The following is a 20248-nucleotide window of genomic DNA, read 5'->3' as shown; positions in this document are numbered from 1 at the left end:
AAGGGAGGCCCTGGCCGGCAGCTGGCAGCCGCTAGGGACTCTACCCGTGCATCACTGGGCCTCTAGTTCTTATATATGATTTTAGTTCACATATGTTCACATTTCTGTTGAGGGTGGAATTTCTGGGATATTGAGTATGCCTAAGTTCAGTTTTGGTAAATGTGGACAGTTTTCTAAAGTGGTTGTACCAATTTACACCCTCTTCAACAGTGTTATGAGTCCTACTTGCTCCACAGTCTTACTAAGATTGATGTTATGATTTGTTTTTTTTCATGTTAGCAATTCTGATGGATGCAAGATATCTCTTTGTAATTTTTATTTTGCATTTCTCCAATGACTAATGAGGCTGAGACTTTTATCATATGTTTGTTGGCCATTTGTTTTTTTTTGTTTTTTGTGTTTTTTTTTTAATTTTAATTTTTCGCTAAAAGTATTACAAAGGGTATTACATAAGTGTCCTTTTTTCCTCCCCCGCCCTTGTTTGTTGGCCATTTGAATTATTACCGCTTTTTTTCAGTTCTCGTTAAAATATTTTTTCTATTTTTCTACTGGGTTGCTGTCTTTTTCTTATTGAATTATAGGAGTTCTTTATATATTCTAGATACTAAGTCCTTTGTCCAATATATGTATTGCAAATATTTTCTCCCAGTCTGTGGCTTTTTGGGGGGGGGGGGGTAAGAAATTATTTTTTAAAAATTATTTCTTCCTTGGGAAATTTCAATCATAAACAAAAGTAGAGACATTAATATAATGAATCCCCAGGTACCCACCTTGAATAATTATCAACTCATGGCCAATCATGTTTCAGTTGTGGCCCCACTAAAATCACCCTCTTTCATCACCCTTATCTGTCGTTTTGCTTCCATTGGCAATCCCTTAGGCTTTTATTACCTCATTCAATATTTCTTTGTTTATTCTTAATATATTTATTAGAGGCCCGGTGCACCCCACTGGTGCACAATTGGGGCCGGGGAGGGACCGCGGGAGGGCTCCAGGGCGTGTCTGGCCCATCTCCCCCAGTCCTGATCGGCTGGACTCCAGCAGCAAGCTAACCTACTGGTTGGAGCGTCTGCCCCCTGGTGTTAGTGTGTGTCATAGCAACTGGTCGAACAGTCGGAGGGACAATTAGCATATGAGGCTTTTACATATATAGATTGTATTAAATCCAATTGAGTTAATAATTGAATTTAATGAATGTACTTTTGTATTTATATTACCTGAGCTCTCTGCATGTGGTGATTCTGTTGACTACTTACTCCTTCTTGAAATACCTAGGCTTCTCTAGTATTGTTCTACCTGGTTTTCCCTGCCTTTCCCTGCCACTTCTCTTATCCTTCCTTCATAATCTCCTTTCTGGAATCTTCTTCATACCTTGCTTCTTCAGAGTTATTGTTTCACCAGAATTCTGTTTCAGTGCTCAATTCATGTGGGTGATTAATCCTCACCAGAGAATATTTTTTTCCATTGATTATTTTTTTTTTTCAGAGGGAAAGTGGAAGAGAGGGGGAGAGAGACACACATCAATTAGTTGCCTCCTCATGCGCCCTGATGGAGGACTGGGGATCAAACCTGTGAACCTTCTGTCCAAAGGCTTACACTCTAACCACTGAGCCAAATTGGCTAGGGCCATGTGAGTGATTTTATCAGTACTCTTGTCCGTGCTGATGGCTTCTGAGTCCACATCTCCAGACCATTACACACTATTCAATACCAGATCCCTATATAAAGCTATCTGCTAGGCATTTCACCTGGATGACCCAAAAGCTTCCCTGGCAGACTTGCTGATTGTCACCCTCCCAAATCCTACCACCAATTTATTCTTCCATTAATAATACAATTTTAGCTGAACAAATACCCAGCTATCATCTATATTTCTCAGCTCACATTATAGTGAGATGTGAACAATGCAATTCTTGCCAATGCAATGTAAGCAAAAGTGATGCATGCCACTTCCAGATCTTGACTTAAAACATGGGTTATGTGTATCACTACTCTCTCTTCTCTACTTCCAACCTGCAAGTTATGGTAATAACTAAAGCAACCTTGAAAGTTAGGTGTGACCGCCCTGGCCGGTTTGGCTCAGTGGATAGAGCGTTGGCCTGCGGACTGAAGGCTCCCAGGTTCAATTCTGGTCAAGGGCATGTACCTTGGTTTCGGGTACATCCCCAGTAGGGGGTGTGTAGGAGGCAGCTGATCGATGTTTCTCTCATCGATGTTTCTCTCATCGATGTTTCTCTCATCAATATTTCTAACTCTCTATCCCTCTCCTTTTCTCTCTGTAAAAAATCAATAAAATATATTAAAAAAAAAAAAAAAGAAAGTTAGGTGTGACCAATACACAAAGCTACTTCACCAGCTTAGGTCCCTGCATGACCTCATGGAACAGAAAGCCTGACTATGGAGATCACTATACTATTCTAAATAAATAAACAAACTTTTATTTTATTTAAATTATTGCATTTTTGGGGTCTCTCTGTTACAGCACGTTATTCTTTAACTATTATAGCATCTCAATCATATGATATCCAAACTTTACTAACCATCCATCCACCTAAATATCCTGCATCAACAGTCCCAGCCTGAGTCAAGATTCCTGCAGTTACCTACTCATCTCTACTCTCTCAGCTCCTACATCCAGTTTTCCTAACTGCAGTTCATATGACTTCCTAAAAATGATTCAGGACTTCTACTTCTGGCCATGGTGGGGTAACTGGTACTAGACCCACTCTCTTCTCATAAATAACTGTAAAACTAAACAAATATATATGAGGACATTGTTTTCAGGCAATGGACAACAGGCAGTACAAGGCTGATCCTTGAAAGAAGGGAAATTAACCTGGCAAGCCTATGATTACCCAGCTCTCTGCATGCATAGGGCAATTTCCTGATTGTGGTGCAGAGAGCTCAAGTCCAAGCAAAGCACAGTGATCCCCACTGAGTTTCAGCCATGATGATGCATGTACCTATGGTTTATTTTTTGTATTACTGTGTAGCATATCATTGTTTGAATATTCCACAATGTATTTATTCCTTTGGTTACTGATGGACATTTGTTTCTAGTTTTTGCTGTTATGAATAAGCTGCTTTGAATATTATTGTAGCCCAGCTGGGGTGGCTCAGAGGTCGAGCGTTTATCTATGAACCAGGAGGTCACAGTTCAATTCCCAGTCAGAGCATATGCCCAGTTTTGCAGGCTCAATCCCCAGTGAGGGGCATACAGGAAGCAGCCAATCAATGATTTTCTTTCATCATTGATGTCTCTCTCTCTCTCTCCCTTCCCCTTTCTCTCTCTGAATTCAATAAAATATATTTTAAAAGAGACTATCCAGTCTACCATAATATTGAATATGTAAATCACATGCTAATCTTCTAGTTCTGGTGGTGTTTGGAGACTTTAGTGAAGTATTGCTTAAATATTCCAATTGGATTTTTTAAAAAATTTGTCTCTGCTGTGCTCTGGGAAAACAAAGGAAGGTGTGTAAATTCCCCTTAAGTAGTAGAAATCGTGCTCTAAGTAGCAGTGTGGGCGGCTGCAGTGATTTCTGTGATTTCTCAGGGAAGGTATGTCTTCTAAGCTAGAGTCAGGCCTCAGGTATCTACTTAACCCTCCCAAGTGGAAACTGTCTCTACTTTGGGGCCACTCATGGAGGACAGAGATTAGTTTATTTTCCAAGGATTCAGCTAACCAGTCCCCCTCCGCCCTCTATCACCTTCTTCTCTAAAATGGGGGACCCATGTACATGTATGAGGGTTGTAACAGGTTGAATTTATACCCCTTCAGAAAATGAAGTCCATACCCAGTATCTCAGGAAGTGACCTTATCTGGATATAGGGTAATTGCAGAGGTAATGACATAAGATGAGGTCATTCTGGATTTAGGGTGGTGTGCTAATTATGGTGCCCTTATTATGACTGGTGTGCTTATAAGAAGAGGAAGAGAGACACAGGGGGGAGAACATTGCTATTGACTGAATTGTGTCCTCCCAATATTCCTATGTGAAAGCCCTAAACCCCAATGTGACGGTATTTGGAGATATGGCCCTCGGGAGATAATTAGGTTCAGATGAGGTCATGAGGGTGGGGCCCTCATGATGGGATTAGTGTCCTCTAAAGAGGAAGAGATACCATGTGAGGACACAGTGAGATGGCCAAGCCAGGAAGAGAGTTCTCACCACAGCCTGACCATGCTGGCACTCTGATCTCAGATATCCAGCCTCCAAAACTGTGAGGAGTTAAAGTCCCATTGTTTAGCCACCCAGTCTATGGTATTTTGCTATGGCAGCCCAAGCTGAGTCATACAAACACCCTATGATGATAGAGGCAGAGAAGGGAGTGATGCCTCTGCAAGCTGAGGAATGCCAATGGTTGATGGCCACCACCAGCAGCCAGGCAAAGGCTGGGAAGGATTCTACCCAGAGTCTAAGAGGGAGCACTGCCCTGCTGACACCTTATTTTGGACTAATAATCCCCAGAATTATAAGAGGATAAACTTACGTTGTTTTAAAACACCTGGTCTGTCATACGTTGTTACCACACTCTAGGAAACTAATCCAGTATCATTGTAAGGTTGGTGGGGGAAGGTTGGAAATGGGTGGGAGAGAACTGAAGGTCTTTCTTTTGCCTTATCGCAAGTCATAACTGTGGTTAGGAGCCTGTGGGATCTGCAGGGTAGTCGGAAGTGAAGATAAATCCACGCCGAAATTATTATATAAGTTATGGGAAGGAGTTCAACTTTCCAAAGGTTACTTTATATCTAACATTTTAAGAATCTGTTATAAAAAATAAAGTGTACTGCCCAGCCCGTGTGGCTCAGTGGTTGAGCATCAACCTAAGAACCAGGAGGTCATAGTTCCATTCCCAGTCAGGGCACATGCTGGGATTGTGGGCTTGATCCCCAGTAGGGGGCGTGCAGGAGGCAGCCAATCAATGATTCTCTCTCATCATTGGTGTTTCTATCTCCCTCTCCCTTCCCCTCTGAAATCAATAAAAATAAATAATAAAAAAATACGGAATTTTAGGAAATAAAGTATATCTTGGTCTTAATCGGCCAAAATTCCTGCCAGGAATTGGGTTGTGATTTCCTTGCCCAAAGCATTTCATTTAATAATCTACCTGATAAGTGGGGAATAGTTGTGAGCCAGGAAGCTCCCTAAAATTGGAAATTTAACTGAAATAAGCAAGGACAACCTGGCGAATGGAGGAGACACGGTCCTATTTTTCATGTTAAAATCAGGGAAAGATTTAAAGCATCGGGCATTGCAGGAGTTCTCAAGTCAAGGATATGCATGCATTTATAATATTGTTCATGGATCAGGAAGAGAATGCACATACGGCCTTTAAAAATGGGTGTGAATAAACATCTATGTGACATATGGCAGGGAATTGTGATCCTGTTAAACACTTGCTGTGCTTGGCAGGAGCGAAGAGCTAGCATGCCTGCTCACTTAGTTCTTCCCACCCCCTCAGATGTGAGTCTTAGCAGGTGGGAGGATCTGGTGCATGCTTCCTGAGGTCCATATCGGAAGAAAGCATTGCCCACAGCTTAAGCTTTGTCCAATACCAACACAATGTCAGGGCATGAACAGAGGGTATACGTTCCTCTGAGGGTGGAGCCAGAAAATGTGTGGGAGATGTACAGAGCTCTTCTAGCTGCTGAGGAGCAACTGCATTGATGTGTTTGGAGGGCTCTGTATTTCAGGGAGATGCCACACGCCAAATTAAACCTTCCTCCACACTCTGGCCTCTGGCCTCTGCCCTCGATGACCAACTTCAGAACAAGTCACCTTTAGGAACTGAAATGCCTGGGGCCCACAATCCCCACCCGGAGGCTGGGAAGGCTCTTTGGGCACACGCTGTTTCCTTTGCACTGGATACTGTTCATCTCTCTGCTACTTCCATCTTTCAGGTCCCAGCTTACACATCACCTGCTCAGGAAAGATTCGCTGATCACCATGTTCTTCTTCTTAATATTTAGAGTTTTGTACATTTGTAGTAATTTGTAGTTTTGTTTATTACCATCATTTTTATTTATCACCACTGTTTTTCTCACTGGATTGTATGAGTTTCTTTTTTGTTCACTGAAGTTTCCCTAGTCTGAAACATAGTAGACATTCAATAAATACCACTGACTAACTGGAAGTCCAGTGTTCTCCTACCTGAAAAATTGCTGATTTATAGTTCATTCTCAAAAAAACAGAACCCTCAAGAGAGAGAAGGTAGGAAGGGAGAAAGGAAGGAAGGTGGGGAAGTAGCAGGAAGAGAGACAATTGTATGGAAAATGAACAAAGGATACAAAGAGGCAATTCATAGAACAAATTAAAATAGCCAACAAATATACAAAAAGATGCTCATTTAGAAATGAAAATTAAAAATAATATTTTTAATAATCATTGTTAGCAAGGATTTAGGTAAGAGGGTGCTCTTATACACTGTTGGTAGTTCAAAACTGTGTCTATACTTATAATTTAATAGGAAAAAAATTGAAACCACTTAACATCATCCAGTAGAGAAATTATTACATTTTACTACATTCCTGCTATGGAATCCTTTAGCTATAGACATTAACAACAATGAAAATCCACGTAAAAAATTTTTTTAAAAAGGAGATTGCAGCCCTAACCGGTTTGGCTCAGTGGATAGAGCGTCGGCCTGTGGACTGAAGGGTCCCAGGTTCGATTCCGGTCAAGGGCACCAAAAAAAAAAAAAAAAAAAGGAGATTGCAGAACAATATGTATAATCATCCAATTAAATAAAAGTATATTCTCCAAAGAAAAAGGTTTCAAAGGATTCACACCAACCATTTATAATCATAATATATAATATTTTTTAAAGGTAAGAGTTCCTTCTTATATTTTTATTGATTTCAGAAAGGAAGGGAGGAGAGAGATATAGAAACATCAGTGAGAGAGAATCATTGATTTGCTGCCTCCTGCAGCCACCTATTGGGAATCCCTGCAATCTGGGCATGTGCCTTTGACAGGAACCAAACCCAGGACCCTTCAGTCCACAGGCCAAAACTCTATCCACAGAGTCAAACCAGCTAGGGCATCATCCTTACAAATAAAAGCCTAAACGGTCATCGTGCCGTGATGCCCTCATACTGTCACAAGATGGCTGCGCACACAGCGGGTGTATGCAGGTGGGTGGGGCTGGGCTTGACGCTGTCAGGGAGCCTGCCTGGGAGTCCCACCTCCTCCCGGCTCCCCGTGGCAGGGAGGCAGGACCCCTGGCTCCAGCCTACTTCTTTGGGGCAATCCATTGAGGAGCCCCGGATGGGTGGGTGGGGCCTACCTCTTTGGGGCGATCGATCATGGGGCTCGTGCATTGTGACAGGGCACAGGCCAGGCTGGGGGACCCTCCCCCCGAGTGCACAAATTTTGTGCACCAGGCCTCTAGTAATATATAATACTAGAGGCCCGGTGCATGGATTCATGCACCAGTGGGGTCCTTTGGCCTGGCCTGTGGGGAATGGGGCACAACTGGCTCTCCAAAATACCCCAAGGGGTCCCAGATTGCAAGAGGGCAGAGGCCGGGCAAGGAGCCCCACCATTGCATGATCAGGGCCGGGGAGGGACCACAGGAGGGCTCCAGGGTGTGTCCACCCCATCTCCCCCAGTCCCGATCAGCCGGACCCTAGCAGCAAGCTAACCTACTGGTCGGAGCATCTGCCCCCTGGTGGTTAGTACGTGTCATAGCGACTGGTCGAACGGTTGGAGGGACAATTAGCATATTAGGCTTTTATATGTATAGATATTAACTAGTTGGTGTGAATCCTTTGAGACCTTTACCTGTGAGGAAGTATAAATGGGGGGGTTTACTTTTTACAATAAATATATACTGCTATTTTGAAAAGAACTTTATTGAGTATGATTGACATAAACTGGACGTATTAAGTGTCCAGTTTGTTTTGACATCATATACATCTGTGAAACCAACACCACAGTTAAGATAATGTTTATCATCCGTAAAAGCTTCCTTTTGTCTCATTGCAATTCCTCCTCCTTTTCCAAGCCAACTCATCTCCTAGCAACCACTGATTTACTTTCTGTCACTATAGTTTCCATTTTCTGGAATACTATATAAATGAAATCACATACATTATAGACTTTTTTTTCAGGCTTCTTTCACTCAACATAATTATTTTGAGGTTCATCCATGTTGATGCATGTATCAAAAGCTTGGTCTTTTTACTGCTGAGTTGTATTCCATTGTATGAATCTATCATAATTGGTTTTATCCATTCACCTGTTGATGGACATTTGAATTATTTTTAGTTCTTGTCTACTACAAATAAAGAAGCTATGAACACTGTGTACAAGTCTTTGTAAGGCCATATAATTTTTCTCCTCTTGGGTAAATAGCTAGCAGTGGAATGACTTAAGATAGGTTTATGTTTAGTATTTTAAGAAGTTCCAAAGTGCTTTCAAAGTGGTTGTACCGTATTGTATTTCCATGAGATGGTATGGGGTTGCCGCACTAAATGAGTGGTCTCTTCACCATCATGAAGTGAGGTAATGACTAACCATCAGCTTACCCGTGTAGTTCAACCAGAGACTGGCCAACTAGAAGGGGTCTAGACCTTTTTAGTCTCGGATTCTTCTGAGAATCTGGTAAAGGTCACAGTAGGAACACACACACGTTATCATCCACGTTTGAAATGGCTACGGCCTGAGTAAAAGCTGGGATACTTGGGATGGAAAGCAAAAGGCTGGAGTTCAGTGTGTTGGAAAGCTTACAATCGCTGGGAACTGGTAAGAAGGGGAAAGAGAAGATGATGCCCAGGTTTTAGGGACCAGGTGATGGAGGTGACTACAGAGGGGAGGAGTAGCTCTGCAGGTCGCTGCCTGTGAGTTGCCTACGGGACACAAGGAGAAGATGTTTGGAAAGTGGTGGTCATTGTACCTTGTCTGGGCGGAGATCCAGATTTCCGTCACAACATCCAGGTGCAGGTGAACTACTGGGAGCAGCTGTAATCACCAGGTGTGGTCAATAAATTCCTACCTTTCAGATGACTCCCTTCTACAACGCACGGAAAAACACCTCCTTCGCCGCCTCCCTTAAGAAAGCCCCGCCCAGAATTGCGCAATCGCGTCAATCTTCTGGACAAAGCGCCGCCTGACCGTGTTGCGCATGCGCACTGCCCTAACTGCGGCCGCTCCCTTCTCTGGGCGTCGGTCTCCTTCCCTCTCACGGCCCCGCCCAGGCGGCTGCCCGTGACCTGCCTGGGCGCAGGGAACGAAAAGCCTGAAGGGGCAAGACGAGTTCATTAACCATGGGGCTGTTTGGAAAAACCCAGGAGAAGCCGCCCAAAGAGCTGGTAAGGGCCACGGTGGCGGCAAAGGAAGGGGTGGATTTGCGTGGGGCGCAGTGGAGTTGGTACAGCGACTGGACACTCTGCCACCCCGAATGGCCAGGTACCACTGGGCCGCCATTTCCGGGGCTTCCCACTCGACTGAGGGGCGGGAGGAAGCGTCTCTAAGGAGACGGCTGTGGCCTAAGAGAGCCCGCTACTCAGCACTCACAACTCAAGGGCGCCGAGGGCCGGAGTGAGTGTCGCTCAGCCTCGGCACAGGGCGCGGAGGCAGCCGCGTAGCCCTCACCCTGAAACCCCTTCCCGGCTCTCGTTGGTTCAGTCCCGCCCGGACCCTTTCCCGGGCGCAGGCCCCGCCCTCCTACTTCCGCCGGCAGCCAGCCCTCGGACCTCTCGCGCGAAGATCCCGGACACTGCCGACCCTTCCCCGCCTGCTCTGCTTCGAGGAGGGCTATGTTTTCCCCTTCCCCTGCCCGATGGCATCACGTTGTCCCGACACAACCATTACAGCAGAACTGGGCCCGGAAGGTTGGTCCCGAAGATCGCTGACCCTGGCTTTGAATTCTGATCTGCCTGTTCACTTAGATACAGGGTACTGGGTAACAGTGCCCTGCAGGGTCCAGTCCACCTCAGTGTGAATCCTGCTTCCCCACGTATCAGACTTGCCGATCTGTTCAAAGGTCACTGTTCTGTGCCTTCGTCTTGAGAGTCATTGAAGGTGAGAGGATGTGAGAGGCCCGCTACCTCCGCACTCTAATGCTTGTTACTTTAGTCGTGCTGGCGAGGGTTCATTCTTTATAAACGTTACAGCTTACTGTTATCTAAGTGCAGACCAGTAGCACCAACGTCACCCAAGAGCTTCTTGGGAAACTCGAGTCCTACCCAAGACCTGATGAGTAATCATTTGAATTCTGACAAGATCCCTAAAGTCCTTTATTTAATAAATCATCTCACCCGTTCCTCTCTGGCAGGCACATTTTTTAAAATATATATATTTTATTGAATTTTTTACAGAGAGGAAGGGAAAGGATAGAGAGTTAGGAACATCGTTGAGAGAGAAACATCGATCAGCTGCCTCCTGCACATCTCCTACTGGGGATGTGACCGCAACCAAGGTACATGCCCTTGACCGGGATCGAACCCGGGACCCTTCAGTCCGCCGAGGCTCTCTCCGCTGAGCCAAGCCGGTCAGGGCTGGCAGGCACATTTTAAAAACCAATGTGCATCATGAAGTTGCTGGCGTGTGGTGTGTTCATTTTTGTTATATATTTTAATCACCGATCATAGAACAGTAGGTACTCAATAAATATTAATTTCCTCAGGAATTACTCCTTGTAAATACTGTTTTACTCCCTGTGAAATAAAAATTGTGGAGCTTACATGAGGTAAGAGTGTATTGCACTTGCCAGTATAGAGCACTACCAGTATATAGATGCACATTTTGTGGCATGTCTGTATTATAAGACACTTGTTATTTTAGAAGTGTATTTTTGATTTTAGGAAAAGGTCATTAACCTTCATTGTTTGGCCTTAGCTTTGCCATTATAAAATGAGATACGATTCTGGGGAAACAGACTCATTACTATTAAACTGATCTTTAGCTTATGCATTATTTGCATAACACTTAGGCTATTTTTAGGTGATAAATGTAATTGCTGAGAACATGATGTCAGTAAACTGTTCCAGTGAGTTAACCTACCTTGAAAAATAAGTTAACACTAGAAAAATATCAAAATTGATGCAAATTTTTAAAAAATTTGCATGCCAAAGGGCGATTATAAAGATGAAATAGACAGCCACGGAAATTACCAAGCAAGTAAGATAAGCATTACAAGAACAAGTCTGGATTGGGTACCACATATATAGTTACAGGAATTCAAGAATTGGAGTGATCACCCCCACACTGGGGTAATCAGAAATGATTTGGCCCTCCACTGTCATGTTTTCCACACACCTCTGGCCTGTGTGAGTTGGTTCTTGACTATTTAGTATTAGATTTTTTACTTTAACTGGTGCTGGACATAGTCTGCCCAGCATTTTCTTCAAATTCCTCTTCACAATACTCCAAGCTTCCCTTTCAGTTCTGATTATATCTTGTTCGAATTTGTCAGAAGAGTGCCTGTGTTTACTTTAGGTTCAGCTTCTACTAAGCCCTCTTTATGCCTTATGACTTATGACCAAGCAAAGTGTTTTGTCACCTGCCGCAGTTATTCAGCATAGAGTTTGTAATTCCAGAAAGTGCCAGTAGAGCAGGGATGAGAAACGCTTTTTTCTCTGTAGAGCTGCTGACACACAGACACTGTACTGGGAGCTGTATATGAATAAGAAAACAGGTAATGTCTGATATTTTAGTTTTTGGTTGTTGGTGTTTTTTTTAAGAGGGAGAAGGAAAAAAATCATACGTTCAACTTTATAAAAGAAGCTAGGTGCCCGACCGGTGTGGCTCAGTGGTTGAGCATTGACCTATGAACCAGGAAGGCACGGTTCGATTCCCGGTGTGGGCCATGTAGGAGGCAGACGATCAATGATTCTCTCTCATTGATGTTTCTATGTCTCTATCCTTCTCCCTTCCTCTCTGAAATCAATAAAAAAAATATTTAAAAAATAAAATAAAAGAAGGTAGGTAAAAATTTTAAAACAAAATAAGAATATTGACAGAGAAGAAAAGTTAGAGAAAAAAGGAGATAATTTACTAAAGGCTATAGTCTCAACTGGGCACCTTTTGAGTTAGTATAAATTCATGGTACCCTTTCCACTGGGGACTGGAAGATGCGGGCATGCGATCTTGGTCCTAGCACAGGAAAAACAGGCAAGGTGTAGTCATGCCACACCATCATGGTTTTCATTTAGGTCTTAAGTCAGGTAACAAGTTAGGTCAGGCAAGTAAGAAAATTATGGGTGATGGTCCCAGAGCTCTGATACAGTGTGCAGCTCAGAGTAGGTGCTAAGTACTAGTAAATATTGAGTGATGAATGAGTATCAGAATAAGAGTAAGTAAGGTTTAAAGTCAAGCAATCCTAAAATGAGTAGTGTTCAAGGGACACTCGGAGGAACATTAGCTACACAAGAAGCCTTACAGACTAAAGTCTTTTTCCCCAGGCATCTCAGACACTTTGATGAAGACATCCTCGTAGTGAAACTTGTCCTGTCTTAAAAAAGTGTTCAAGCTGACTAGATTGGGCCTGCTGAGGATGAAGGAACCTTGTAATTCATTTAGAAACCAGTCACTCTTGTGGGATGGGAAGCAAGAAGACATGAGATTGTACTGGAAAGAGATACTTCTTGGAGTTGAGGTTCTGTTGGAAAATTGCTGTTTTTACTCGGGGGCTTCACTGATTTAGCCTTTGGGTAGAGTTGTCTCCTTCCATGGCATCAGAATTCTGAAATCGTATTATTAACTTATGACTTAGACTGGGTCGTGATTCGTGGTTGTGGGGCACTAATCATAAAAGGGAAGAAAATGAGAAGGGAATATGGAGAAAAAGATAAAGTTTCACTCAGTTTATACAACAAACATTTTGTTTGTTTTTCCTCCTTTTTAAATGTTTATTTTGGTATGCATTGGGTGGGTACCAGGTTTATAAAACTGTATGAGAACTTCAAAGAATACCACATTAACTTATATTTTAGGTTAAATACAGCAACAAGGAATAATAGAAGTATAAGATCTGTGATGTCACAGTGGAGGGAGTGATTAACTGTTCAGAGTGGGGAAGTGATTAACTGGTCAGGCAGGGTATCAGGTCTTGTCATAAGAGGTGTAGCTAGGTGGATGGGTTGGTGTAGGATAGGAAAGGGGAGGCAGTCCAAGCAAAGTTAACTGCATATATAAGGAGGAACCAGAAAAAACGTTTGGAGTGGTTGGAAGAAGAGATACTGTTATATGGAGTGGGATGCAGGAGTGAGGGAGAGGTAAGTTAGAGGGCAGGTTAGCAAAGGGCCGTGTGCCGTGCCTATGGGGAGCATTCAGTGATTTGGAGTAAGAATTGGAGGGAAGAGACTTAGGTATGGAGGCCAGTTAATGACCCTGCTGAGAGATGATGCGGATTTACAACTAAGTGAAAATGGGGATAGAGAGGATAAGGATGAGTTTTAGAAATATTTAGGATATACAGTTAGAATTTGCTCATCTATTGGATGTGGGATGAGTGCAAAAATTACTGTTAGGTTTCTATTTAATCCCACCCTTAATCAAACCTACCTTCCCTCTGAGTGTCCGTACCATGAACTGAACTTGAGATAATTCAGGAAAAGAGCAGGTTTCATGGAATGGTGATGGGTGGAGGGGGAGGAGCCACAAAGCTCAGTTTTAGGCAGAATTCAGGAGATGAGGGAAGACATTAGAGAGTGGGTTATCCTGGGAAAATATATTTCTTTTCTACTTTGCCTACTCGGCAAAAGTGTAAGCTTGAGAGAAAGGATCATGTTTTTCTTTGTTGTCCACTGGGTCAGCATAGTGTTGAACTCTCTTAATAAGAATAAAGTGCCTATCAAATATTGGTTTGATGAACTGAAGTGCAGCTGGGGAGAGAATATGTGTACACATTTGAAGTACAGCCTAGTTGACCATCTCCTGTGTACCCATCTGAGAGTGATCAGAATAGGCAAACTCTGGCCTGAATTCACTTGTATTTGTTGCTTTCGGCTAATTTCTAGTTTTACATATGTTTTAAATCTTGAAGGATACACAAAATCCTAGTTTATAGAGATTGCCTTTAGGGAGAGGAGCTGGATAAGTGAGGGTCAAAAGTGGGAGAACAACTTAATTGTCACTATATATTCTCTTGGTCCCCTGCTGTAACAAAATACCATAGGCTGGGTAGTTTATTCACAGCGTACATTTATCACAGTTCTGGAGGCTAGGAAGCCCAGGATCAAGGCACCCACAGATTTGGTGTCTATCGAAGACCGCATTCCTAGTTCATAGACCGCCATCTTTTCACGGTATCCTCACATGGCAGGAGGAGGAGTCAAGCTTCTGGGGTCTCTTTCATAAGGGCACTAAACCTTTTCATGAGGGTTCTACTGTTGTGACCTAATTACTTCCCAAAGGCCCTCCTCCAAATACCATCACATATGGGGATTAAGTTTCTTTTTTTCTATTTTAAAACAATTTTTTATTTTTCAACTAGAGGCCCAGTACACGAAATTTGTGCACTCGGGGAGGGGGGCGGTCCCTCAGCCCAGCCTGCACCCGCTCGCAGTCTGGGAACCCTCGGGGGATGTCCAGCTGACAGCATAGGCCCACTCGTCAGTTGAACATCCTTAGCGCTGCTGCGGAGGTGGGACAGCCACTGCCACTGCGCTCACCAGCCGTGAACCCAGCTTCTGGCTCACTGACCACCATGGGGCAGCTTTGGCATTGAGCGTCTGCCCGCTGGTGGTCAGTGCATGTCATAGCGACCAGTCATTCTGCCGTTCGTTCGATTTGCATATTAGCCTTTTATTATATAGGATTATAGTTGACATCTGTACTCATAAAAGGGTAATGTGCTAATTAGACCAGACATCCTTCCAGACAAAGCCATAGTGGCGGGTGCTAAGGCAGAGGCAGTTAGGGGCTATCAGGCCAGCAGGGGAGAGCATTTAGGGGGCGATCAGGCCGGCAGGGGAACAGTTAGGGGGCGATCAGGCAGGCAGGCAGAGAGGGTTAGGGATGATCAGGCAGGCAGGCAGAGGCGGTCAGGGGTGATCAAGCAAGCAGGCAGAGGCGGTTAGGGGCGATCAAACCAGCAGGCAGAGGCAATTAGGGGCGATCAGACCAGCAGGCAGAGGCAGTTAGGGGCGATCAGACCAGCAGGCAGAGGCAGTTAGGGGCGATCAGGCCAACAGGGGAGCAGTTAGGGGTAACAGGCTGGCAGGCAGGCAAGAGGTTAGGAGCCAGCTCCCAGATTGCGAGAGGGATGTCTGACTGAAGTTGGACATCCCCCGAGGGGTCCCAGATTGGAGAGGGTGCAGGCTGGGCTGAGGGACAAGTGTGCAGTAAACCAGATTCGGGCCAACAGTGCCCCAGCAACAACATAACCCACACCCGAAGTGGAATCGTGCAGCCCCCATGAGGAATCGGGCTCTCTCCTCTTTGGTTCTGGGGTTTGTCACTGGTTCAGGTCTGCTGCCAAGTCACTGAGTTCGCAGCTCCTCTGTTGAGTGTCTGCTCTCTGGTGGTCAATGCGCGTCATATCTGTCGGCCGGTCAGCCAGTCGCTTAGCCTTTGATATATATAGATTACGTGTAACAGGATATTGTAAAAACTAAGTTATGAAATTTTTATTAAAATGTTTCTTACATTCCGTTATATTGGCTGGGCCACAAAAATATTCATCATGGGCCACATGTGGCCCTGGGCCACGAGTTTGACATGCTTGCCCTAAAGAGATCCTCTAATTCCTAATGCAGTGGTTGAGAAACTGAGAATTTGAGTAGAGCTTTTGACAAATGCTGTGGTTAGAAGATTCAAAAATTAGAGTTCACCAAGGATAAGGGACTCAGGTAAATCTCAGGGTTTTGGTTGAGACTGTGATACACCTTAGCAGTAACAGTGAGCAGGAAATAAACCGACCTTCACAGACTGAAGTCCAGTTTCAAATTATCTCTATCCTTGATTGGATTCATTAAGCTTAATTAAGAACCTGTTGCCAGTGCTCTTAGGTTAGATGTTTACCAGAAGCAAATGTAAGTCTTGTTTGGAAGAAGAATGACGTCATCCAGAGACAGATTAGCCAGCCAATTTTCATATACAATGTTCAGAATTCAACTTTAAAGAAAAAAAGATGTTGATTGATAGGAAGTCTTTATATATTCTGGATACTATTAGGGTTGCTGAAGGAGGAACGCATGAGGCCAAAGTGGTAAGGGTTCTAAGTTTATTAGGTCCTCTTGATACCAGATGGGCTGAGCCCCCCAAATGGTGCCAGCACCCAGGGATGGGGAGTCAGAGGTTTTTAAAGGACTCTACACGGGCTTTTTCTGGGCGGAGAACTCTGCAGGTCCGGATCCTGGGAAGGTCTGGAGAGGAGAGATAATGGTATAGCAAGTGGCATATGGTTTTAGCAAGTGGAATGTGGTCTAAGCAAAAGAGAATGTCTGTTGTGAAGTAGCTTAAAGGTCTGTTCCCTTGGGAGAGGGTATTGATTCAATTATTTAGTCAGACCTATGAACCAGAAGGCCACGGTTTGATTGCTGATTCTAGTCAGGGCACATGCCCAGGTTGTGGGCTCTATCCCCATTGGGTGTGTGCAGGAGGCAGCCAGTCAATGATTCTCCCTCATCAGAGATGTTTCTCTCTCTCCCATTTGGGGGTCCGTCCCTAGGGGATCGCCTTTGGGGACACCTCTGCCCAGATGGAGTTGTATATGCTTCCAATAAACTTGCACATTTTTATTAAAGAAGCCTTTAGTCTGCGAGTTTAATCTTCAAACTTCATAGGGCAAGGACCCACTGAGGAAAAGTCTGTACCCCAAACCCCACATTTCAAGATGTAAATAAACTTTTATAATGAATTCTCAAATCTTTTTAATACCTTTTTCTTGGTATGAAAATAGCATTACTATGATAGTATTGTTTTTTATTTTTATTTAAATCAACTTGAATATTAATGGTTATTAGCAAATCTTGATTTTTATTACTCTGTTAAAGCAAGATAGAAATGTGATACTTTAAATATTCTTTTCAATTTCCTATGAGCTAATTTATAGTAAAAAATTATTTGGTACTAGGTGTTTTTACACTCAGATTCTAAAAGTAATCTTTAGTCCCAACCAAACTTCGTACTCCAAAATTTTAAAAATTTCTTGTATTGATATTTATACAATAAATATAATTTTAATCACTAAGTTCTTTCTCATTCCTGAAATATGTGCTTTTCTTTATCCTTGGGCATCTTGAATCATCTGATGAATAATTTCTTCTTCTAGTTCAGGAATTTTTTCTTTCTTTTTTTTCTTTATTCTTTGGAGGTACATGTTCTCCAAGCATATTTTTAGGACAGGCATAATTTAAGTGTCTACTTTCCTCACACTTAAAACACTTCGATTTATAAAAAATAGTTTTGTCTTTGGATCAGCTCAGCTGCTCTTCCATTGTCAATAGCAAATCTTGCTTTTATCACTCCTCCAAATAACTGTTTGTTTGATTATTGCCCTGGTACAATTTTGTGCAGAATCTTTTTCTAAACAAAATAAAGGCAACCCTTTACTCTTCCTGGTGTCTTTGCTTCATTATAGTAACCTTTATAACTTTGCCAAACTTGAAAAATTCGGGGTATAAGACATTGTTTGTCAGGGAAAAGGGCAAGTAGATACATTGTGATTTTTCTTGGAGCCCATCCACCACTGTTTCTTCAGGTGGGGCTGGCAGAGAGATCAGAAGAGCTGGAGTCCTCAGCTCAGTGGGGGCTCAGCCCTGCCTATTCCTTGCCCCTACAGTGGCCTTGGCATCACCAACACTGGAAGGGCTTGGGCACTGCAGATGAAAAGGTAGCAGCAACAATGCCTTTTCCTGGCTCTTCTGGCAATTTTGTTGTTGTTGTTTTTATTGATTTCAGAGAAAGGAATGGAGAAGGAAAGAGAGATAAAAACATCAATGATGAGAAAGAATCATTGGTCGGCTGCCTTCTGCATGCTCCCTACTGGGGATTGAGCCCACAATCCGGGCATGTGCCCTGACTCGGAATTGAACCATGACCTCTTGGTTCATGGGTCAACACTCAACCACTGAGCCACACTGGCCAGACTCTCCTGGTAGTTTGTTATTGTTTTTTGTACCTTTGTGAGGAACTCCAGAACTGTTTTTTATAGTAGCGTCACCATTTTATAGTCCCACCAGAAATATACAAGTGTTCAGTTATAAAACTGAAACAATTTGGGTTCACCATTGAACCCAAATTGTTTTGAAGTTTGGGGTGATTGTCTAACAGAGGAGAGAATATGAATGTTCCAAATATTTCAAGATAGAGTTTAATGAAAATATTTCTTCCCAACAAGGATGATTTAAAGCAGCTTATGAACCTGGATTTTTCATAATCCTTTTAAAAATGTATTTAAATATTTGTACATAATATAAAATTCAAAAAGCAGCAGATTTAATATAGAGTAAAAAGTAAATCTTGCCCAGCTGGTGTGGCTCGGAGGTTGAGCGTCAATCTATGAACCAGGAGGTCATGGTTCGATTCCTGGTCAGGGCACATGCCCAGGCTGTGGGCTACCGATCAATGATTCTCTCTCATCATTGATGTTTCTGACTCTCCCTCTTTCTTCCTCTCTGAAATCAATAAAAATATATATATTTTAAAAAATGAATCTTGTCCTGGCCAGTGTGGCTCAGTTGGTTGGAGCATTGTTTCGTACACCAAAAGGTCGCAGCTTTGAAATCCCATTGGGAGGCAACTGATTGATATTTCTCTCTTACATCAATGTGTGTGTGTGTGTCTCCTCCCTCTCACTAAAATCAATAAAAACATATTCTCGGGTGAAGATTAAAAAGTAAATCTCCCTTTCACTCCTATTTACAAATTATTTAATTTCCATTCTTGAAAGCAGCCTAATTTCTTATGTATTCTTCCATTGATATTCTGTAATACATGAACATATTAATATCTTTATATCTCTTCTACCTCCTGCTCTTCCTCTCCTTCCCTCTTTCTTTTCTCCTCTTCCTTTCTTTCCTCATTTTCTCCTTTTAACATAAGTAATGTCATTCATTACACGTTCATTACTTTGCTATTTTCACTTATATTTTGAGAATTAATTCCATTGGTAGTCCTTATTGTATTGCCTTTTTCTCTTTAGAACATATTTTCATTTATGGAAATTCTCTAATATGTTTAATAATCTCCTGTTGACATACACACTTTGAATATAATTATAAAGGCAGTGTTTATTAAAATACATTTTATTTTCATTGACAGTTATTTATTAGCTGTTAAAGTGTAAACATTTTTTTGGGACACCCTGTATATTTGGGTAATTTCTTGTCTTGCTATTGCATTTTTATAAAAGTAATTTCACCTTTGTCATCTATTAGATTGAATACTCACCTCTTAAGGAGTATGAGCAGTTAAATAGTATAATGATTAATTTTAAGACAAGCATTTCTCTATGAATTTTCTTTTAAGCTTCTGGATTCATTTAATCTCATAACCTCAAATTAAAAGGCAAACTGTTGTCCCTGGCCAGTTTCTCAGTGGTTAGAGTGCCAGCCCTCGGACCAAAGGGGTTTCGGGTTTGATTCCCGGTGAAGGGCATGTACCTGGGTTGCAGGTTTGATCCCCAGCCCTGGTTAGGGTGCATGTGGGAGGTAACCAAACGATGTGTCTCTCTCACATAGATGTTTCTCTCTCTCCCTCTCCTTCCCTCCTTCCCTCCCACTGTCTAAAAAATTAATGGAAAAAGTATCCTCAGGTGAGGGTTAACAACAACAACAAAAAAAGGCAAACTGTTAAGTAGCTATAATCATAAACAGATGCAATAAGGTAGTTTCTTATTTCTTTGAATTAGACTTTTCTCAATACTGGTAAACATGTAAAACCAAATATGGAAATACATTGGATGCTAAGGTTGATATAACATTATAACAACTAATTTAAAGTTTTATCTTTCGTGAGGACAGATTATTCTCATTTATTAATATTAGTAAAAGTTTTAATACAAATCTACATGATTAAATGTGGTATTAACATAATACTTCTTATATCTGTAGAGTACCATGTTAGACATATTTGAAAGATTCTGCTACTGAAAACATGCTTAAGGGCACTAGTTCATTCTGTCTCATTTTAAGATTTAAATTTCAATTGTGAAACTTACCCTAGGCATTGTTCCTAGAATTCTAGTAGCTGCTACTACAGTTTGGTGCCTTGCTTCCAGTAGATTCGCTATCCTTAGCAATTGAAAGTAGAAGCAATGGAGCCAATCGGTTTTTTTTCCATGAAAAAAAATCTAA

At 42.4% G+C, this 20248-nt stretch overlaps 1 protein-coding gene and 1 pseudogene across 2 annotated transcripts in view; one reads left to right on the top strand and one right to left on the bottom strand.

The window, feature by feature from the left end:
• Positions 1 to 9174: 9174 nt before the first annotated feature.
• CHMP3 (charged multivesicular body protein 3) overlaps positions 9175 to 20248 on the top strand; it is a 42535-nt gene continuing 31461 nt past the window's right edge. Inside the window, exon 1 of one of the 2 annotated variants that reach the window (XM_070429652.1) lies at positions 9175 to 9316. In XM_070429652.1, coding sequence (XP_070285753.1) covers positions 9272 to 9316 — 45 coding nt within the window. In that variant the 5' untranslated portion in view covers positions 9175 to 9271. The remainder of the gene's footprint in view (positions 9317 to 20248) is intronic. The other variant, XM_070429653.1, reaches the window with a different exon arrangement.
• On the bottom strand, positions 17132 to 20013 carry LOC139019582 (zinc finger CCHC-type and RNA-binding motif-containing protein 1 pseudogene; annotated as a pseudogene).

The sequence above is a fragment of the Myotis yumanensis genome, unplaced genomic scaffold (assembly GCF_028538775.1).
Source record: "Myotis yumanensis isolate MYYU_CA2020_CCGP unplaced genomic scaffold, mMyoYum1.0.hap1 SCAF_11, whole genome shotgun sequence".
NCBI classification, from domain to species: Eukaryota; Metazoa; Chordata; class Mammalia; order Chiroptera; family Vespertilionidae; genus Myotis; species Myotis yumanensis.
Note: the sequence above shows the minus strand (reverse complement) of the source record. Positions and strands in the feature narration are given on the sequence as shown.